Source organism: Rattus rattus, chromosome 9 (genome assembly GCF_011064425.1).
Source record: "Rattus rattus isolate New Zealand chromosome 9, Rrattus_CSIRO_v1, whole genome shotgun sequence".
Classification (NCBI taxonomy): Eukaryota; Metazoa; Chordata; class Mammalia; order Rodentia; family Muridae; genus Rattus; species Rattus rattus.
This window is the reverse complement of record NC_046162.1, coordinates 64,221,689-64,244,557: the sequence shown is the minus strand read 5'-3', so window position 1 is coordinate 64,244,557 and position 22,869 is coordinate 64,221,689. Positions and strand designations below refer to the sequence as shown.

The 22,869-nt window shown below is 47.8% G+C and overlaps 1 protein-coding gene across 1 annotated transcript in view; it reads left to right on the top strand.

Annotated features, from left to right (window-relative positions):
• The window catches only part of Rptor (regulatory associated protein of MTOR complex 1), a 293,401-nt gene that overhangs the window by 167,740 nt on the left and 102,792 nt on the right, over positions 1-22,869 (top strand). Inside the window, exon 7 of the mRNA XM_032914128.1 lies at positions 354-413. Coding sequence (XP_032770019.1) covers positions 354-413 — 60 coding nt within the window. The remainder of the gene's footprint in view (positions 1-353; positions 414-22,869) is intronic.

The window sequence follows — 22,869 nt, the reverse complement described above, 5'->3', positions numbered from 1 at the left end:
TCCCACAGTTTCTCATCCCATAGGAACGGAGCCTGAGTGGGGAGCCCTGCTCACTACGGCAGTTCTTAGCCAGAGTGTTGCTTTGAATCTCAGCTCCGAGTTACTCTCCAGAGACTAGGCTCCGTTGACTTCTCATACCCGCTTCCTCCTCCTGCTGGCTCTGCGTGCTGCTCCACAGTCATATAGCCTTGGTGGGCAGCATTGAGGAGTGCTTCTGAACCTAATACTGCAGGACTAAGGATGCAGTGTACTTGTTTATGGCCCCTCTCCCCACTCTTAGTCTGTGTTTACTGCTGATGTTCTCGTGTTTGGTGCTCCCTTCATGCCTCTCATGTTTTCTCCTGTCTCTGCAGGTTTTGCATGCAGAAGTGTGTTAGTCTGGTGCCTGGAGTCACACTGGATTTGATAGAAAAGTAAGTAAGCTCTGAGCTTTCGTGGATCTGAGTCTCTTCCTCTTCCTGCTCGTGTCCTCAGAACCCTTCATGTGGTGTGGGCTTCTCCCTTTCATGTGGGTCTATCCTTTGTTCTCTGATGGTTACACAAGTGCTTGCTGTTAGAGGAGTGGACATGGGGCAGTGTTAAAAGAGAAATGACAAGAAGCTCAGTTCCTTTGAATGTTTAAAACGCTGCAGACTGCGCTGGTGCAGAGCACAGCTGCCCGCTGGGCCCATCTGAAGCTCCATTAGTTTCAGTGTTTGTACCTTTTACCTCCAGCCATGTTACTCTGGGGCAAACCCATTCTAGAAGCAGAACCAGGAGGTGCTCAGTGAAGAACCTCTATTCCCTCTTGCTTGAAGTCTGCTAAGTTCACCAAGAAGTCTGTCCTCTCCTGTTCTGATTTCTCTGCTTCTGAAATAGTCTATAATGACTCTGAACTGGACCTGCATTTGATTCCACCCTGGCTTGTGTCAGAAGTATGGAAAACTCGGTGGTGAGGGGGGTGGGGGAGGCTCTATATCTCCCAAGTTCCTTGCTAGATAATTATTTTCCAAGTTGTGATACACATGGGCCCATGTGAAAATGCTCAAGGCCTGAATGTATCAAAGTAGGTGAGAAAAGCAAATGTACCCCATGGATCTCCCAAGAAAAGTGCCTTCCCTGTGTGTGAGGGACCAGCTCAAGGTCCTATGCCATGAGCCGGGCTGCCAGGCTTCCTCTTGCTGTATGCCCACAGTGTGGCTTCAGAAAGAGTGCCCGTCTCCCACACCCAGTGTAAGTGAAAAGTACACAGTACAGTGCATTTCCCATTGTCACAAACTCTGAATTTAAATGCATAAAGAAGCATAAGACCTAGGATTGAGGATGTGGATTGGGGCACAGTTGATGTCTGTAAAGCCCTGGATTTGATTCCCCAGCATTGCCCAATAAAAGAAGAAAAATAACTCTAGTTTCAGCTGTATAACAAGGAGGGGCTTGAAACAGGTGAAGGAACAACAGCATCAAAGGTGCTCGTGTGTGTGTGTGTGTGTGTGTGTGTGTGTGCGCGCGCCCACACGCACCCCCGCACATGTGTACATGTATTACAGAAACTTGCTTTGTATTTATTACAAAAATGTAGCATGTAAAATGCATTAGTAGCTCAGTCTAAGAGTCATCAGAATGCAGTGAAGACAGCATATACTGTTTGAGGCTAATGTTTCCTCTTGGATTTTGAATCCTTGTCTAAGCTTCCGGGTTCCATCATTCACAAACAGGGCGGATAGCATGGAAAATAGCGACTCGTCAGTGTGTGGTGGCAGGGCACATGGAAGGGCTTAGTCTTACCAGTGCTTTAGAAGCCACATCCCAATCCATAGCAGGGTGGGGTACTGGTAGACAGTGGGGTGGGCAGGCCAGGCCTCAGAACTATTGGTGAGTCTTCATTCAAGAGCTAAGCAAGCTGTCCTCAGTAGTCAGACACACAGATGGCCAGTTGGCCTGGTCCAGCCACAGTAGAAAGAGGCAGGGACTTCAGATGTCACTTTCTGTTACAATATGGCAAGCACTAGTGCTGTCATTTAGTGTGTAAGAGTGTCACCTAGGAACACACCTGTGGATTTTCTTAATATCCTAAGTGGTGATAGACCCATGGGTGGGATGGTGACACAAGGGCACATGTCCCTTTCTATCTGATGTGTTCTTGATGCTCACAAATGTTGTACACATGTCATCAGGGACCAAAATGATGACTGTACTGAGACCAGCAGTCAGTGTCACAGGCAAGGGCCAGGCAATGCTGATTCACATGGTCCCCAGAAAGTCCTGCCATCTGTGCCTGTCTCATTTGGGAAGGGCTATAGAACACAGATTATGCAATCCTCAGAAAGTCTTCCTGGTGTGTCCCCACCCTTGGCCCAGGTCCTTTATGGAGATACAGGGCTGAGTGGTGCTGGATCTCTTTCCAGGATGTGAGCACCTAGATAACAGTGACCCTGTAACCTAGCCGCTTTATTTCTGGGGCCTCACCCTTCAAAAATGAGGCTGGGGTGATGGCTCAGTCCTTAACAAGACGTTCTTTCTTGCAGAAGACCCAGGTCTTATTCCCAGCACCCACAAGATAGCTCAAAACTGCTTGTAACTCCAGTTCCATATGATCAGCTGCCCTATTTTGACCTCTGTAGACATCTGCTTTTGTGTGGTACACATTCAAACACTCAGAGGCACACCTATACATAAAATAAATCAGTTTTTAAAACAAAGAGAAGATTGAAACATGCAGAATATTCAGATGATGTTACTTGAGTATCCCAAAATGCTATCAGCAAAAAAAGAGAAGACCTCACACATACCAGAGAGATAAATTTAAGACTTGGCAACACTGGCTGGAGGAAACACTAGAACTAAAGGTACAGGATTTTATAGGTTAAGATAAGAGACAGAGAGAGGAGAACAAGAAAGAAAAGGGAACAAAAAAAGAGGAAGAAAAAGCCAAGATAGAACAGAACCACATGGCCAGGAGAACCCACAAGTAACAAGGGTCTCATTGCTGGGGAGTAAGTCAGTGTAGTGCACACACACACACACACACACACACACACACACACACACACACACGTAGCTGCAGAAGCTGGTCTTCAAGAGTTGAACTCTGGAAAAGACAGAAAGACCTATGGGATGGGAGAGCAGGATGGTCAGGCCAGGACTGTGGTGAGTGACCGAGGGACCAGTAAGTAGGAGATGTTCTACCTGTGGCCTCATAGATAGATGACCAGACAAGAAGTAAAGCCCAGGGAAAATGAGGGCCTAGGATAGGAAGTGGTTGCTTTGCTTCATGGGCAGGTTCTTCTTCACTCATTATTAGAACCAGCCTGTGAGGACAGAAAGACCAGCACTGCATCAAGCATCGCTTTCCTGATGGACCCCAGCCCTGCTGCTTGCCCCTCTCCCTCCCCACCCTGTCCTCATACTACCGCTTTCCCAGCTGGCAGAACCAGCTCTTTGGTGCCTGGAGGTGAATTCACAGGGTCCGATTACCTCCTCCCTACCTCTTCCTCCTCCTCTGTGACAAGTGGTGATATCGAGTTGGACCAATGCTAAGACACTAGGTGTGATTTTTAGTTTATTTCAGGTGTGCTTCTTGCATGCTCGTGTGTACACCATATGGGTGCCTAGTGCTAGTGCTGACAGATTCCAGAAATGGGGTCAGACCTGTTGGAACTGAAGTCACAGGCAGGTCCTCTGTAAGAGCAGCAAGTGCTCTTTAGCCCCTGACCACCTCTCCAGTGGCCAATTTGTTGTTGTTGTTGTTTTGTTTTGTTTTGTTTTGTTTTGTTTTAAAGTTAAAGGAAATTAATGTATTGTCATGAGGGTCATCAGGCTTGAGAAGCCACATAGCAGAGAGGAGCTGTGCTGAGAGAGCATAGACATTTGTGGGCCTCCCCTTCCTCAGAGGTCACAGCCAGCAGCCTGAGAGGGTGAAGGGGTAGGCAGGGTTCAGACAACGTATATGACGGAGTAACTTCTGGAGTCAGCTTCAGGGAGATGCCTCGAGTTTACTTGGGTGAACAAGGGCTGTGTAGATGTTGGGGAATGGGTAAGGATTTCCAAGGTGTGTGTACATTATTGGCTAGGGCGGAGGTGCTGGGAATACCTCATTTACATGAAGAGGGTCTTATTGGGAGAGAGGAAGTTGGGCTGTAATGTGGTTATAGGCTATGTGACTCTCCTCAGACGGTTTTGGGATTACTGGTGGAAAGGGCTGATTGGTCATAACACAGCACCTAATTATCATGGCAGGAAGGGTTGTATGGGACCTGTGTGCTAAATTATGCTGGGCTCGCAGGAAGCTTTGTGCAGGGTCCTCCTCTAGGTAAGATCAGGCAGAGAAGAGAAGGCCTGCTGAGAAAGGGAGTCCTCCATTTTGTACCAGCTCGGGGCTATCTGCACAAGCAGGAGCTTCCAATAAACACTGAGGTCCAACCATGCAGTGTTGGATCCATGTGACCGGTGAATCCAGCTCCAGTTATGAAGTTTGAAAGCAGAACTGAGAAGATGCAGGGAAAAAAGACTGTTGAGATTGACTTGACAAGACTCGAGAGGGAGCGCCTGTCTCCACTGGGCTTAGGTTTAAGGTTGACTTGGATCTGAGTCATGGAGAACAGTCCATTTCCGTTAAAACAGGCACAGATCAACATTTGCACTTCAAACTCTTATCTCACTGCTCTCCTTTGTGACTCGGCAAAGGTTAAATCCAGTGGGAATGGTCGACTCATACTTATGTTTTTATGTCAAGACAAATTCCAGAATTGAGATTTTCACCACTCTAAGAGGAAGCGTGATGCACAGCCCTGGAAGCCACCAGCCACAGCCCCTGGATCACGTTCTGAGAGGATGTGATTCTCTCACCTTTGCCGTTTGCTTGAGGGATGCTGCCATTTAAAAGGAAAAGTGTTAGGATCTTTCCCAGTTGTATTTCAGTCCCATAAGAAGGTTTGGCTTTACAGTAGGAAGCGAAGCAGTGGATCCCTCTGATGATTGGTCCTGTCTGACCTCACTTCATCTCTCTATTATTATCTGGGCGTCTCCTCAGAACGTTCCCATTTTGGTTCCCATAAGTCCCACAGCTTGCAGCCTCCTGGGACTGTTCCTGGAGGAGTCTTTGCATTGCCTACCTGGTGTCTCAGTAGGCTGTATGTGGAGTGCAGTGGGGCATCCTGATTGGCGTGTGAACCTCTCTCAGTGCAGGCAGCCCTGCTGGAAGGATGGTGTCATGATGTAGCTCATGAGCTCTTGTGCCACCGATGGCAGATGTGTGGGACAGTTGGCAAGACTGCTACACTTGGGGCAGTCTCGAGTGACGCAGCTATGTTTTATGTCGTTGCTGTGCCTGCCATAGCCAGTAGGGTCTATGCAGTGCCTGTACTTTTGTGGCCGTGTACCTCTGCACCGCGCACCGCACCCTCCCTGGTCCGCAGGGATCCACCGCACTTCCAGCGGAGTACTTGACGCCAAGCTCTGACCAAACTTTCCACCATAGCTTTCTTGGCTGCCCTCACCACCGCCGGGGAGGAGGCATCAAAGCAGAGCTGTCTGTAGCCTGGCACAGGCTGTGGAAGAGAACCAGGCTTTTGTTCTTGTTCTCATGTTCTAATTCATGTACAGACTTACATCCTGTATTAGGTCATTTTGGGTTCTGACATACTGTACTCCAGCACTTGTCTACACGGACAAAACCCTCTTCACTACAACACATGCATACAATGGATTCAGTTTTTATCCTCTTTGCACCTCACAGTGTGGGTTAATTGTCAACCCTTGAAACTTTGGGGACACTCAAGGCATATCCAAACCATAGACCCTCATGTCTGCAAGCTTTGGAGGATTAGAGGAAATGTAACACAGAGTGGGGGGACATCACAACCATGAGGCCCTCGGACACGTTGTGACTGGAACTGCTCTCCTCTGCTGAAGACACAGGGCTCCAATGTCTCTGTGAGGTGGTTCGGTTGTTCTGGATCCCACGTGCAGTCGCCCTTGCTTCGAGGTGCATCTGTGCACAGCTGTTCAGGCAGAGCATTGGGACTGTTGGCTGAGGACACATCTCTCCAGTACCCCCATTGCATACTAGTCACCAGCATGCCACCGGGCAGCATTCCCTAGCACCAGAGCCAAGTTCCTTTATTTTAATCCTGAGGCTCCGCTGTGCTTGGAGTGTTCTCTAGACTGTCAGTCCACTTCCCTCGCCAAGGTACCAGGAAGGATGGTCTCTGCAGGTCAGGCCTCCACATTTCCTGTTTCTATGTTACGCCGTGCCAGCTGAGCCAAGCTAGACCCAGAGCTCCAGAACTCTTAAGAAGCCTTGTAAATCGTTTTCTCTCTTTGAGAACCTCACTGTAGCGAGGTGGTCATAGAACAGTTGCTCTGCTGCATGGTCAGCACTTAAACTGCTTCAGTCTGACGCAGAGTGTCAACTGCCTGTCTCCTAGGTGAGTCTGTGCAGGATATCCAAGGATACATGTTTACCCCAGCTGCCTTCCTGGCTATGCTCAAAATTCCAAGGAGCAAAAGCCCGGCCTCCCCATCCAGGCAGCATGAGTGTTCTCTTAAAAAATGTATAAAAGCTGATGGTTCGAGAACCATGGAATATATCAGAATATATAAATTTTTGAATAGTTGAGAGATTTTTAATAAAAACATTTGCACAATATTGACAAAGCTGTCAGGGGAGTCGCTGGCTGGGTGACATGCGTGGTCACATGGCCCTGCTCACAGAGGTGGCACTGCGAGCTCTCCAGATCTCGTTTGTGTCACAGTTGACAGGGGATCTGTCCTCATTTTTGCTTCGGGGCTGCATGAATTCCTGGGTGGCTTTGGATTGGGCTCTACCCGTGCAGTGTGGTCATCACATGTAGAGCATGAGAGCCTTCCCATGTGTCCCTGACCGTGCTGATCTTGGATCCAGACTAGTTGGTGGACTACACTGTCTCAGCACGGTTATCGGCGCAAACGGCAGTGAGCGGCTCCCTCAGTCCTTTCTGAGTCCATTTGCTGTGTGGCTGCTCCTGAGCCTGAACAGAGCCCTGAGCTCGGCACGGTAGTGAGAGGCTGCAAAGGCAGGGAAGCCCTGAGCACCAGCACCTCGGAGGCCTGATGAGCCCTGGGGTAAGTGAACTGGGAAACCTAGCAGCACATAAATAAGCACAGCATTAGCTGGGCTTTAGTTAGATCTGCTATTGATTTCTCTGGCTTTTTAAGGATTCTGAAAATTCATTTGCATACATCTCACCATGTGGCACGGTGTCCCTTCTGCTAGGAACACCTATGTCACAGTAGCAGGGCAGTTCTGTTCTACCCGGCCAGTGTGCTGTTTGCTCTGCCCAGGTGGGCTGAGAGCAGTAGGCCTCGCCTGCATTGTTTCCTTATCCTAGAGGGGAATGGACATCACCCTACCGGGGCACTCCTCCCTGGAGCCCACTGTAGGCAGCTGAGTAAGGTTTGCACGTGTGTCCTCTGCTCATGTGCCCTGCCTGCCACTCAGACTTTCTGAGCAACCATCCATGTGCCCAGGCCTCCGGGGCCTGAATGATTCCAGATGAGAGCCTTGGCTGTCATGGTGGCATCTCACTGAGCCTTGAACTGTGGCCCCTAGGATTGTAACAGCAACTGTTCATAGGAGCCCCTGGAGGCTCCACAAGCCCCTTCTGTGCTCTTAGAAAACTAGCCTTTTTTCTCTTTTGGTGTTTGGGATGGAAGCCAGGACCTCATGTATACAAGCGTGGCCGTGGCCACCTGGTTCTCTCTTCACCTTCATGACATTGGGTGTGACAACACCTTTTCTGCTTTCAGTCAGAAATCCACCCTAAGTTGTGTTGTCTCTGTCTTTGCCATCACTGGAGAAAGCATTGAGCTCCACACTGCAGACCTGCCAGGTGGAGGTGGTGGAGACTGGGGTCAGATCCCAGAGGTTGCCTTATTGCTATGCTCCAGATCTCGTTCCTTGGGATACCAGGGTGGCTGCACTGTAGCCTTAGCAGTTGCGTGCAGATGCCACAAGGCGCATGTGGGTGTTCCGCCCACTCTAGTGGCCTTAAAGCTAAGGCCTGTTTTCTGTTAAGCTGCTGTGTGGGGAAGAAACGAAGAGTGACCCTGCGTGAGCCCCTCCACTGCTTCTAATTATCTGCTCACCTATTGCCTGATGAATAAGCCGTTGCTGCCGCAGTACATATTTATATTCTACGTCCTCTGAGAGAATGGCAACAAGACCCATGCCTGCAAATTAAGGGACATTTTTCAGCCCTGAAACAAAGTAATGAAACGCTTAAACGGTGCTAGAAATATTAGGGTTCTCAGAAAGCCCCAGGGATGTTACGGAGGCCGAACCTGATCCGCGTGGCTCTTAGTTAGTATTCCGATCACTAGAGGCACAGAGTGTACAGAAATTATTCATGATTAACATCGATTGTGTAAACACGTCCTAAAGAGCTAGCGGCTGTGTCTGGAGCAGCCAGCTGCCATCGTTGCTCCTCCTGCTGCTGCTGCTGCTGCTGCTGCTGCTTCAGAGGCTACAGGGCCACTTAGCCTTCAGATGCCCACTGCCCTGAGGTGGGCTTGGGTCTGGGTTTGAAACTGCATGGTTTTTATAGCCTTTAAAGGTACATTTGCAGAGTACCTGCTATGTGCCCAACCCTTTAGGATTTTTTTGGTGTCTCCTTCCTAAAGGGACCTGCGAGGGTGAGTTTTGTCATCTACTCTTAAAGAACCAGAAAACGAAGATGCAGAGGGGCGAGTCATCTGAGCGGTCGCTAGAGCAGGCTACGCTGTAGCGCGCACTGAGCTGTGCCCTGCCCTGCCCTGCCCTCAATGCCCTCAGGCAGGAAAGCAGGTCTACTGGCTTCTCTGTCACAGGCCTAGGGTCATGGTTGTAACTCACTTTGCTGTCCAGGTAGAGTCACAGTGTGGACTCATTTTTACCAAGCACTAAAAGATAGCGGCTTGGTTTGTAAAGTATGCTTCTTTCTAGTGCAGCTGTAACACGTTCATAGTTATGAAAAGAAAAATCAGCATGCGTGGATCACCAGTCCCACTGAGAAACGACAGTCGGTCAGCATGCTCAGGTCACGTTCCCTTGAGTAAGAACTCACAATGGCAGTTTAGGGTGGAAATGAAACAGATGCCCAGGGCCTGAGCAGTACAGAAGAAGCCGGTAGCCGGAGGGAGTGCTGGGACACTGAAAACAGAAGACTGCGTCTCTGCTTGCCACCTGGAGGCCTTCCCCAACCATCGCCTCACCTCCAGGGTGTCCTTCCCGCCCAGGCAGCCTTGCACAAGTCCTGTAAAGGCAGAGGACAGGTGGAAGTGCAGTCACCTCTGCTTGACACACGACTTCTACCCACGGAGTGCCACCGTTTATTCTCATGCACCACACAGAGGCCCAGCACTGAGTGATGTCACAGATGAGCACTGGAGAAAGGCCCAGGGGGCTGCTGAATCCAACATGAGCTGCTTCCATTTTCTTCACAGTGGCTTCAAAACAAAGGCCTGCGTGCCCCAGTGGTGCACATCAACCTCTCTCTACGGCACAGACTTCACTTCTGCCCAACTCAGGGGGTTGGTCCTAAGGAAACCAAATGTGCATTCAAGGCGAGTGCAATGTTTCCTCCATGAACATGGCTGCCTGGCAGAGCACAATAGGCCACAGTGAAGCAGAGCGTGTGCCTCACCTGAGCCCGTGGCCAGCCTTCCTAGGGACATCGTCTATTTGATAAGAGTTGGCTCACAGCATAGCTGCTGCCTGTCACTGCAGTCACATGGCTGGGAAAGCGAGTCTCTTCTCAGCCCCTGCCTGTGCCCGATGCATGCACACACCACTGTTGTCTCTATGCTTTGTCTGTGTGTGGTGCTGTTACCTTCCAGAGTTAGTATTCACTTGCATTTATTAGCCACGCACTCATACCTTCTGATGATCCTCCTTTCCCATTTGGGAGTACTGATCTGGGGTGAAAACAAGGCTCCTGTTTGAAATGCTGTGGTTGCCCCTGTGTTTGTTTTCATGTTTTTAAATCAGCATTATCAAGAGACAGTCAGTAAACCCAGAGTTACCTGTGCTTTCAAAAGGTTCAGCCAGTATACGGTCTCCTGGAAGCACTGCTCCCCTCAGGGCAGGTCTGCAGTGTTCTTACCTCACCTACCCCACTAACCTTCCAGACCCCCAAGCCCAGGCCATTTTGGGTCTGCCTTTCCATATGCTGGAGTTGCTTTTCCAGAATTCCATGGAGGCAGAGCTCCTGTGTCTGGAGTTTGATCAGGGGAGCCTTTTGGCTTCACCCTGACTGGGCATTGGTGCTGCATTCTCTTAACTGTGAGTCACATCCTATTCTTTGTCAGTTTGCTTCAGCTGCTGTCAGTCACCCTGCCTGTTATGCTACAGCCAGTCACATGTAGAAATGTGGCTGTAAAGAAATTACCTAGCTGTTCTTTGTCATGGTGGACCATCCTTGTGAATGTGCTGCAGCTCTCAGTCTGTGTCCACTCTCGGTGTCCTGCAGTTTTAGGGTCAGCGGTTCCAGAGGACATACTTAACCACTGCTGTGATTTGAACTTAAATTCACCGTATGCCGGACACCCTTACGTGTCCCTGCTGTTGATTTACATCCCTTTGTAATGGCTGTGTGTTCAGTATCATGCCAGTCCTTAAACCCTGTGTGTCTTTAAGGGTCCTTCTGTATTTTGGACGTTAGCAGTCAGAGTTGTTTCTGTACCTTGTGCTTTTGTCTGACTTAGCTTTCTCTTCTGTTATTTGTGATTCTGGGTCCCACACAAAACATCTGCCCTAATCCCCCAGGGCTGTTGACTTTTTTTCCTAAAAGTTGTGCAGTTTTAATTTGTGTTCAGGTTAATGCTCTTAGGTTACTTTTTGTATACTCTATGCAACACTGTTTAAAGTTCTCCTTCTTGTCTGGCCATCATCTCGGCTGCATCATGGACTGAAAGCGGTATTTGCTCCCTGGTCACATGATACCTCGGACTGATTTATGGAGATGATGCTCCTCTCTGCTGATCTCTGTCTCTGCCCTTTGCCTGCACCAGGGTCGACCAACGTAGCTATATTGTAAGGCTTGTTTGTTGAAGAACTAAGTATTTCATAAAAATTTTAGCATTTTAGAATCCATTCTAGCTTAAGAATCTGCTGTAGCTTTGGCTGGGGAGTCTTTGTTCTGATTGATAGTACAGTCATCTTACCCGTAAACACACTGTACTTGTGTGTTGTTTGTTTTGAGACAGTGCCTCTCTGTATATTGGTGTATGTCCTGACCTCATTCTGTAGACCAGGTGGACTGTAAAGTCACGTAGATCTACCTGCCTCTGCCTCCCAGTGCTGGGATGAATGGCATATGCCACCAACACACCCAGCAGTACAGTATGCCTGTTTTAAAAACTCATCTCAGGATGCTTTGTAGTTTGTTTTCTTCTGCACCCCGGGTTCTGTGTGTACCCCTCAGCGCTGCTGACTCCCTGCTCTGATTGCTGCTATCTCAGACTTGGTTACATAGCTATTCACTGTGCCTCATAGCACTTTCCTAGCAATGACTTCATTGGCTGGGATCACTGTCACCTGAAGACTACTTTGCTCTGGGTCCTTTGTGATGTTAACGGTACAGGTCTTGCAGTCTTTTATTAGTGTGAGGGTTTTTAATTCTGTGGTTGCGTATAGAAATGTGATACATTTTGTAGAGTGGCCTTGTTTCCTCTAAACTCGCTAAACTTCCTTCTGGGTTCTGATCATTGTATTGCAAGTCCATAGACCTGTGTTTATAATTATGCCTTCTGCAGGTGCACATAGTTTTCCAATATCTGCCGCTCTTGTTTCTTTTTCTTACTTTATTGAACTGTCTGACACCTTAGTACAGTGTCAAATGTAAACAATGAAGCTGGCAGTCACCCTCTGCTGTCACGGGTCAGTGATGGGGAAGACACTCTGTGGTTTGTTGTTAGGCACAGTGCAAGCTGTGGGTGCTCCATGGCTAGCCACTGCCCGTTCCCTCGTCTGCATTGATTGTTCCTGAGACTTGTTGTACAGTTTTCCCTGCATCTGACTGAGGAAAGCCGTGGCTGCTAAGGTTTGAATATCTCTCCCCCTTTCTCCTGTAAATGCTGTTGAATGTTCAAACAAATCTCGGGTTCCTCTAACTGACCCACCCTCAGCCCATGCTACCCTTATGCATGCTGCTGTGCTCCACTGAGATCTTTGAAGATCTGTACACTGACTCAAAGAGACTTCCTGCCTGCTAGCTCACTGCCTTGGAGGCCTTAGCTACTGTCTACCACCGCCATGCTGTCTGTCTGTCTGTCTGTCAGTCAGTCAGACAATTTGTGGTTTGGGGGACGAGAAAGCTGCTCTGACCTATACTGAATGTGTGACCTTCCTTTCCCTGCATATTTTCCCGTAACTGTCTTTAAGGGTTCTCTCATCAGCTTTGACTGTTTTACCTCAGTATGCACACGGGCAGTTTTTTGTAGGTTTTCTGCTTGTGTCTCTATCACCCCCTGGTCTGGATGCTGTGAACTGAATTATGTGCCCTAAGAATTCTTAGTTGTTGCCCTAGTATTTGGAGATGGGGCCCTGGAAGATAACTAGGTTTTAAATGAATTCTTGAGAGTAAGACCTTTATGAAGAGGCAGATGGTAAGATGGACTGTGTGGCTGCTGTGTCTTTGTGTGTATGTGTATCTGTCTCTGTTACAACTGAGAGCTGACTGCCACCTCCTCTCAGCACATGCACAGCTTTTCTATTGACTCTCCAAGAAGACTAATTTGAATGGTCAGATATCATGGGACATGGGAAACCATAAACCCTGAGACTTGTGCGTTGTTCATTGCCTGACTCGACGAAGCACTGTGGTAACAGCTTTTCAGTGTCTGTGGACAGTGGAAGGGGACAGTGCTGGTACAGCACTGGGAAACCATACTCCTGAGACTGTCCATGGGTCACAGTGTAGGCCACAGGTTCATGGCCACTTTGTTGCGGTAAAAATAAAGAATGGTGGAACCAGTTGCCGTGTGTACCGTGTCGGTCTCACTCCCTTGCTAGTTCTGACTCCGCCAAGCCACTGGAACTAGCACTAATTTATCTCAGGGGCTCCATGCTGCTCTCCCATCTACTTTCTGACCTGTCCGAGAGCCATTGCAACACGGCACCCTGTTAGGCCGCCCCATCCTCACTCACAGCTCTCTTGGCTGGTTTCCGCCATGCTAGGCATACACATCCCAATTCCATGGTGGGCCAGGACATCCGGCCACCATACAGTCTCTTGAACTCAATTTAATCACCACATGAAAGAACACATCACACAATATCCTCTGATCCAATTGATAAGATATAATTTACCCATGTAGACAACACAAAATCCTGTACATATCCATCCCTTAAGAATAGTTATAGCAACCTATAATCTATGTGCAGAGAGGAATCTTAACCTCCACCACGATGTTCTCTCTGCTTCTCCTCGCTCCGGCCTCCTCTGCCTCTCTAAAACTTTTCCCCCACCCATCCTTCCTTTTTGTCCAATGTCAGGCTTCGTTGTATCCTGTACCTGCCTTCACCTGCATAATTACATCAACTACACTTCACCCTTTCGAGTTAAAACAAAACAAAACAAAACAAAACTTTTCTCTCAAATACAAGCTGAGCACAACTATTAACACTTTGTAATTAAAAGTATAAAATATACCTAACCCCCCAGTCCAACCTTTATCAGTTAAACAGAACACCGAGTTATCTATTGTAGCTTAAGAAAAGCTTAAAGTCTATATATCTTGGCTAGCTTTTATACTATCTGATAACTAATTAAATATGTATTCTCAAAGTTAAACAGCCTGAGTAGGCTATGAGACTATAATCAGTCTTCAATCCCATTAGAAACCTGAGAACGACCAGTATATCTGTAAATATAGGAAGCCTAGCATGGCTTCTAGAACTGAGACAGGTTATAGAGACAATTGTATGCTTGCACAGTCCCCTGTCGGCAACACGTGAGAGCAAGTCTTCAGCCTTCTGGCCTAGGATCATCAGACAGACTTTTGAAACACAGAATTTTGAATGACTGATCACTCTGGCTTGGCAGAAATTATCAGTCAACTTACTCTGTAACGTGTCCTTTTCTGTACAGTATTGAGTCTGTAGATGAATTGAGGCAATTCTTACCAAGTGGCTGTCTCTCCACAATACATCACCTCACCTGGAGGTGGAGATGTTCAATTTCTTCTTTGAAGCCACCAAAGGGGAGCTGTTAGGAGCAGACATGTGTCAACAAAAGATAAATAACATTAAATGTCAGATCTTGTGGATTTCTGACGTTTTTGAAAACCATCTAACTATGTAAGTAATCTGGACTGTTGTCCACTAATTATCTTAATAAATTATCCTGAAAGCACTGTAACAGTAAACTTAGAGCCATGCATTTGCTCTCTGCCCTTAACCCACTGGCTAATCATCTCAGATTAGTTTTTTAATAGCAGTAAAGGACTGGGTATAAGCCTTGTATACTCAAATGTTGATAGGCACAGTGCCTATACATGAGAGTAACAATATTACTTTAAATTGATAAGGAATTCATATCAAAGAAAATCTAAACTTGTATCAAATAAATTCTGTACCCATGTAAAAGATTATAACTTTAGCTTAGTAACAAATATAAGGATTTCTACCAAATGAGATTATGACTGTATAATCAATTTAAGCTAATTCCTCCCTTTTAAATTATGACCATTTCTAAATTCCTCAGAAAAACAACCTTAGAAAAACCATCTTTAGCTCCCCCAAAGTCCAGGGAATTAGGGCGACGACTCTTCAATGGCTTCTTTAGGCCGTACATGGGCGTTGAGATATCTAGAAGGGGTTGGGGGAGGGAGCTGGCCACACTGACTATTGTTGTGTCTCTGATATCCGCCTTGGACTGGATCCTGAGGATCAGGAGGTCAAGCAGGTCTCACGGTGACACTCACCAAAGCTGTACATTCTGTAATAATAAATCTCAAACAAAATGGTAGTATCCTCAAGATACCCGTATGGATTGACTCAGTCTGTGTAAGATGTATGGACTGGTTAGGATGGACGTTTGTTCTTTGTTTTTGTTTTATTCTCTTGACTCTACTTCATCAGGTGGTCTCCCTCTACCAAATTTAATCCATATGACTCTGGAAGGTGTCCACAGCCTAGTCACCTTTTTTGAAAACACAAAGATAAAACCTTTCTCCCAAAATACCATGTTCTTTCATCTATAACCGGAAAAGCTTCTATCTTGTATTATCTCCCAGAGAAATAATCTAACAAGACTCAAAATCACACTCATTATGAAAATTAAAACAATTCTAAATAAAGAAGTAAGCCAAACCATCGTGTATGAGCCCGTTTGGCTTTTCTAGTCTGTCACATCAGGGGTTAACCCAGAATCTCCCCATGTTAAGAGAACATGAGCATACTGTTGTGGTAAATATCAGAATAACCACAAACTCTAGCTAGCCAGCATCGTCCAGCCATATGGCCTTACCTGGGCAATTCATGAAACAACTTGGTCACCTTTTTATTAATACCAATACCAATAAGTAAGCAACTTGTCAAACTAAGATTTTAGCCCAAAATCCATCTGCTAAGCTCTCTACCTGGAGTGTCAGACCTATATCACCACTCTCTGCTTGGAGTCAGTGACTAATTTTCCCTATCTAAATTCTGAACTGCGGGTGGAAATGGAAATCCCCACATGATTCAGATAAACTCTGTACTCTCTCCTTCTAACTATAAAAACTAATTTAACCCCATTTCCATTAATGCCTCTCATTAAGAAGCAGGCAACTTGTCAAACCAGGATTTTAGCCCAAAATTTCTGTAGAGCCCACGTTAGAAAGAATAGAGTATCCTGTAAGACTTATACCATCCATCTGTTCATAACTCTATAAGATATGTCTGTGTTCACTCTGCCTGGTGTTATAGACTTTTATTTATTTCTACCTAGTTCCAAATCGTGGGTGAAGTCCCCACATGATTTGGATAAACTCTGTAATTTCACAGCAGGGGACCTGGAGTCTGTGAGCAGACAACCCCCGCTGTTCCTTTGTTTAAGGTTCCCACACTTGGGCCATCACATGACTCAACATGGAGGAGCCCTTCATCACTTAGAAAATAAAGCTTTCTCAGGCTCTGAGAAACTTCCAATTTTAGTGGATTCTTGCCTAACATGTTAGTTCACCACTTCTTGTGGTAAAACTAAAAAATACAGTCAAACCAGTACCCGCTCGTACCCTGATGGTCTCACTACCTTGCTAGTTCTGGCTCTAGCAGGCCGTTGGAACTAGCGCTAATTTATCTCAGGTTAGTATCTTTCCCAGCGGCTCTCTGCTCGCCGCAAACTCTCTGGTTCTAGCTACCCAATAAAATCAGGGCTCTAGAAGTCCAGCAGTAGCTGGCCTATCGAGGCTCCCTGCCATGGGCTCTATCCACACTCCCAACAACCGCCCCCCTAGTCCTTAAGGTATAAACTCCCAACTACCCGGTGAAATCAAGACTCAATAAACTGTAACCCAACAGTCAGATTTATATGTTAAATTCTTTTTTTTTTTTTTTTTTTTTTTTTCCGAGCTGGGGACCCTAACCCAGGGCCTTGCACTTCCCTAGGCAAGTGCTCTACCACTGAGCTAAATCCCCAACCCCATATGTTAAATTCTTAATCCACAATACATCCACACAATAAACTTACAATCAGTTGATAAGGATATAAACTGCCCACCTAGATAAGATAAATTTGCCTACAGAAATCCATCCCAGCTACCTTGGCAATTCAAGACCACCCAGATCTGGTGCATCCTTCCCCATCTCCATCTTCATTCCTCCTTTCTTCTGCTTCTCTCCCACCTTACAAAAGCTTTGTCCCTGTCTTATTTTTTTTTACTGTCCAATCATGGCCTAACTTGTCTGCCTTCACCTGCATAATGACATCAACTGCGCCACTTGAGATCCGTGAACGTCTAGAATATGTACATTGTGTCTGAGAAGTGCAGGCAGCGTAGGATATTATTAGGCTGTGGAGGACATGTCAAGTAGTTTATGGTCTCATTTAGCTAATGAAAAATATTTTTACTAGTCTCATAAACACCCATTGCCCAGCAAATTAGCTCCAGGCTTCGGTGTTCTGCCCACAACCCTGAGTCACGTGTGGACTGATACAGTAACTCTTCCCTTACTGAAGAGCCAGCCATTATGCACTGACCCCGGTTTTCAAAGGAAATGGGTAGGCTCACCTCCATGGTCTTTGTCTCAGAGATTTCCAAATAACAAATCATTTGCAGTAAGTAAGCAGCCCACAGTGTTCTCTGCAGTCACCTCATTGTGGTCACTTGACAAGTAGAGATCTACCACACCCTGACTGACTTAGTCCATTTACATAGGTGTAAAATACGTAGTTTTTAAATGCCTTCCCTTTTTAAAAATTGCCACTCTTTTATGGAAAAAAAATGGGTTTTATTTTTCTTTGTTATGTAAGGATTGTGTTTTTAGCAGATATATTACTAAACACAGATAAGCAAAAAGGACTTTTTAAAACACCCTCAATCTCTGGCCTGCCAAGACACTCACTGTTAGCACTGTGCTGGACTCTTCAGACCGTTTCCTGTACCTGTGCGCATTTATGGCGAGCACGCAGCATTCCCTGACACAGTGTCTTGGTGTGTTACACATCGTTTGCTGCTGTGCTCCAGGGTTCATAGTGGATTTTAGATAGATTGTACCATTTTATGACTGTCTTCCTGTGTCTTTACTTTGTGGGAAAAGCATGTCTCTCATATGCTGGTGCCATTTTCCTGGAAGCTGGAGGTTTGTTTGGGGCACACAGAGCATTGTGATCCCTCAGAAGGATACTGGCCTTGACCAACCAAGCACACATGGGCACATGAGCACAGTGCACTGTGCCAAGCCTGAGGCCAGCCTGGACACTGTTGTTATGGCACAGAGACACCCACAACATTCTGTGGGGGCAGCAGAGACTTTGCAGGCCCTGGACAATACAGGAGGTGCTAGGAGGAGGTAGTGGGAGGGGTCACAACCCAGAGTTACTTGATAGAGGGCTCTGCCCTTAAACCACGAAGGCCAGAGAGTTAGAATGTGGTATTGAAATGTGAAAGTGCAGGCGGGAAGTGAACTAGTCTGGGGAAGACTAAAGTTCAGTTGGTGCCCACGCTGGTTAGTTGTCCTGTGGTCATTTTCTGTTGTTGTGATAAGAACCTTCACAAAGGCAACCAAGGGGAGAAAAGATTTATTTCAGCTCACAATTCCAGTTCACAGTTCATGGCAGAGAAGTCAGGACAAGGCAGGAACTGGAAGCAGCCAGGACCCAAATTCAGGGAATGGTGTCACCCACTTTTAGGATAAGACAGCCCCACCTCAAACTCGTCCACAGGCCAACCTGATCTGGATAGTTAATTCCACACTGCAACTCGGGTGAGTCCGTGTCTGGCCAGTTGACAGCTACAGCTAGTTATCACAGGTGGGCACACGAGGCAAGAAGGAAGCTGGACTCTTTCGGTCTCTCTCGCCTCATCTCTGCAGCGCTGCCTCTTGGGATGGCCAGGTTCCCCTTCCACCTGCTCACTTCAAGAGCTGAGACACACCCTGAGGACACAGCTGAAGAATAGAGCTTAAACTGCCTCCTTCCCTGTCCCCATCCACAGCTGCCAGCTGCCATAAAGAGTTAGGACTCTATCCACTGGGCGCTCGGGAGTCTTAGGGATGAGTGGGAGTCATCGCTGTTTCCAAGTAGAAGCTCCATGACTCAGGTTTGTGGGCTGCCGAGATTATGCAGTGTGCTCAGCACTCTGCCAGAACTATAAGGAGATTGATACATATCGAGGAAAGAAAGCCATCGCCCATAGGAATGTATTATCTAGTCACAGAAGAGATTAGCATAGAGGAGCAATGGTGAATGAAATAAAAAGAACACAGGCAAGGGCTTCAAGGAACGCCTGAGCTCCTCATGGATGTTGTTCCAGATCTGGAGGTTACACAGGAGCTCCACTAAGCTGCCATGTCCAGGGCACCGTGAGCTACACAGAAAAGATGGCGATGCCACTCCAGGGAGTGGGACCTGACCCCAGAGGAGCCAGAGACTGGCCCAAGAAAGAACGTGGGCAGCACAAGCAAACAAACAGGGGCCAGCTCTCATTCTCCAGCACTGTGGTGTGGCGCTAGGCAGCCAAGGGAAGAATGGATGGAGAGTGGCAACAGACCGTACAAGCTCAGCCATCAGCCTTCTTGGTTAATGACAGTTTCTAGGCCCATGAGGGAATTTTCTATTTGGGTGCATTGGACAGAAGTCTTTATTCTGCCCCTCAGAGGCCTAGATGTTCCCCCTGGGGTGTGTGGCAGGTAGAGCTGGGAAGGGCTTAGCCTGCGCTTCTCCACCCACAGGTGCCTGCTGCCCTTTGAGATTCTAAGTAGACACCCTCAAGGTCGAGCAGCAGCAGGGAAGCTTGCTTTGCTGTTGGCTGCCCTGTGGTTTTCCCCGCTCTGAAGGAAGAGAGAACTGTGGCAGCACAGAGGGAGCTCTAGGTTCACAAGGCCTTGGCAGGAGACCTGGGCATCATCAGCTTGCTATAAGCCTACTTCCTGCAGCCTTGGTCCACTCATTCTTAGTCCTCAGAGCCTGGTGAGGCAGATGGTTGGGCAGACTGTATCCAGTTACTCACCACTTTCCCCTAAGACCTCCAGCCCCAGTTTGTGAGAATGAAGGGAACCCTCCTGGGAGGACCTGGGAGGTGACCCGTGTGCAGTCTCCAGTCAGTGGTTAGCCTGTCACGACTGGTCTGAGTGCGCTCTTCCCTCCATGAGCGTCAGGACCCAGCTAAACATTAGGGTTTTACTACAGGCTGACTTTGTGCAGCCCCTGTGTGGGGAATAGATGGGGAAGGCAGAGGTGCCAGTGAGACACAGATTGGCAGGATACTCACAGGAATGAACCCATGGGACCAGAAAAGTCTTCTCACCGAGGTTTGTTGTAGGGCCTGCCTGACAACTAGGTGGAGAAGGAAAGTGGACAGAGTCCTGTTGAGTGACTACAGAGGTCATAACAAGGGCCATAGGGGGTATTGGGGTGAGGAGAGAGTGGCCCAAGAGAATGCCAGATGGCCATTCCAGAACTGGTCCCACCCTGAGGTCATCACATGCATGGCAGTGGAGACTTAAAAGTGGTCACTCTGTGGCAGCCAGTGGTCAGCAGCGATAGCCTGGGTGTTGAAGTCAAGGAAGACGAGCCCTGGCAGGAAACAGAGAGCTGCGGGGAGCAGTGTCTATGGGAAGATGGGAACAAGATGGGAATAAGCCCTCGTGCCGACAGCAACAGCGGGAGGGAGAGCTGAGGAGGCGGCATGCCCCTGCCAAGGAGGTATCTGGCTGCCACTGCATCAGCTGTGCAAGTGTGACCCGTTTTATTTTAGTCCCGTGTCGCACATAAGGTTAGTTTTTGTGACTCAGAGCCGAGACACAGGATGCAGAAGTTGCCTAGCCACAGCACAGCTGGGACTAGAGTCTGCTTCTCATCTTTCAATCCTGTGATCACTTTCCACATTAAGTTTGTCCTTGGTTAGCACCGAGGAGTTAAATTTTAAAAGAGCCCCCGTGCTTGTCAGTGGACTTTTTAGGGCCTAGAGAAGCTTCCTGAATGGACTGTGGTCTCAGGTTAGATGTTACAGTCCCCAGAGGGAACCATCCAATAGGCTCACAGTTTCCCTGTCATCACAGAGAGTACAGCTCTCCAGTACAAGGAGTGGGCTTGCTTCTACCTTTGTCGTCCCAAGAAGAACCTGTCTGCAGATGAGCCAGCAGCCGTGTCACTGCTCTCTCACTGTCAGCATGAATGGCCTGTCCGAGGCGACTGGGCAGATGTCTTCATGATGATCTTAGGGGAGATGGGAGTTTTCAGGTTGCTGTGGGATCCTGCTCACAGTGGCTGTCAGGGACAGAGGCTAGGGTAGAGAATCTTGCCAGCTACTTCTCATCGCCGAGAACACAGCTTCTCTTCACATCCCTAGAGACTGTCCCTTGGAAACAGGGTGGTCTGTGGTGGCCTCACTTGACTCCAGTCACGTGGTCTCTTCCTGTTAACTGACCGGGTCTCGAGACAGACCATGCTTAAACAGTCTCTGGTTTTTAGAGGCCCTATACCTCTCCCCAGAGTGCCACTCACTGCACAAGGGGCCAGCCCCCCAGGATGCTGTCACCTTGGAACTCACCTTCCTAGTGCCACCCAAGGCTGATGATAAACGAGCAATGAAGTGGGAGTCTCAAGTGCTCCCCATGGTTCAGGTTGGATGGAGTCTCACAGAGTCAGTTCAGATGGGTAACAGGAAGCTCATCTCCTGCTTCAGAGTCCCTTCCTTTCAAGTGCTCCCCTTGCATGTGTGAGTGTGACCTCAGCTGTGCCATTTTTGACTTGTCCCTTTGCTTATTAGCACATACTGCAGTATTCAGGTGTTCACAGATAACCACTAAGCAGCTCGCAGCCATTCCTCTGTGGTAGTTCTATAATTTACTCAGTCACAGCGTTTGTTCTGCTCATCACATATTCCATTTCTGACCTGTCAGTTTTCATAAAACCACACTCTGCCTGAGTACATCCACTGGAAACTTAGTAAGCCTCTGGTTTAGAATTGACTGATAAGGGGCTGGAGAGATGGCTCAGTGGTTAAGTGCCCTGACTGCTCTTCCAGAGGTCCTGAGTTCAATTCCCAGCAACCACATGGTGGCTCACAACCATCTGTAATGGGATCCACTGTCTTCAGGTGTGTCTGAAGACAGCTACAGTGTACTCACATGGGAGGGAGGGAGGGAGGGAGGGGAAGGGAAGGGAGAACTGACTAATAGGCCGGGCCTAGTTGTGCCACACACCTTTAATCCTGGCATTCAGGAGGCAGAGGCTGGTGGATCTGTGAGGTTGAGGCCAACCCGACCCACACAGTGGGTTCCGGGACAGCCAGGAGTACACAGAGACCCTGTCTCTAGTGGAACAAGAGAATTGACAGATGTCTCCCCAACTACACACTGAGATCAAAGACAAGGGTATGTATGTTACCAATGTGGGTGCTCTGTGTTTCCCTGAAGGTTGCCATAGTTTCCTTGAACCTTCTCTAAATGGTGTTGTCTAAAGTGAGGCAGGGAGTGAGTGACATCCAGACCTTTGTCAGGAGCATACCCGTTATGGATGTGCGGTAGTCACTTAACCTCTGGATTCATCATCTAAAGGAGGCCTTCCCGGTCCTTCCTGCTTACACCTAGGACTGTGTATAAGCCGAAAGACAGATTTCACCGGAAGATAGTGTTTTGGTGCTGAGCTGGTTAGTGTGGGGTGGGTGGCACAGTATTCCCAGCCTCTTCAAGGTACTTTTGAATTCAGTGGCTAGCCACACTGGCAGTTCTGTTAGGGCTCACTGTACACAAGACCAGGTAAGTGTCTAAGTCCCATGGTATCAGTCATATTAGAGGCTCAGTTCAGTGTATAGGTGTCAGTAAACCTGGGTTCTCCTTGGCTAAGGTGGCCGCTTTTTCTCTATAGTAAATGGTCACCCATAGGACAAGCTTCCAGTGGGTCTTTGTGAACTATTAAAAAGTCGTTTGGGGAACTGCATACTTGAAACTGATATGGATAGGAGGCAGTCAGGACACCTTCAAAGTTGGTGGTTGTTCTGCTCCTTACTCTGACTGACACTCAGAGAACAACAATGAGAGCTTGAAGAGAGCCTTGCTGGCAGTGTTTTACAGTAATGGAAATGTGTTTTCTCTTTGAGGGGTGGACCCCAACCTCACAGTTCTGTGGGAAAAAGACCCAGGGAGAATGGGCATCTTATTTCCCATAGTTTTCTGTGTCTCCCTGTAATGTGTAAACAGCTGATGGTGGGTCCAGCTACCACACACAC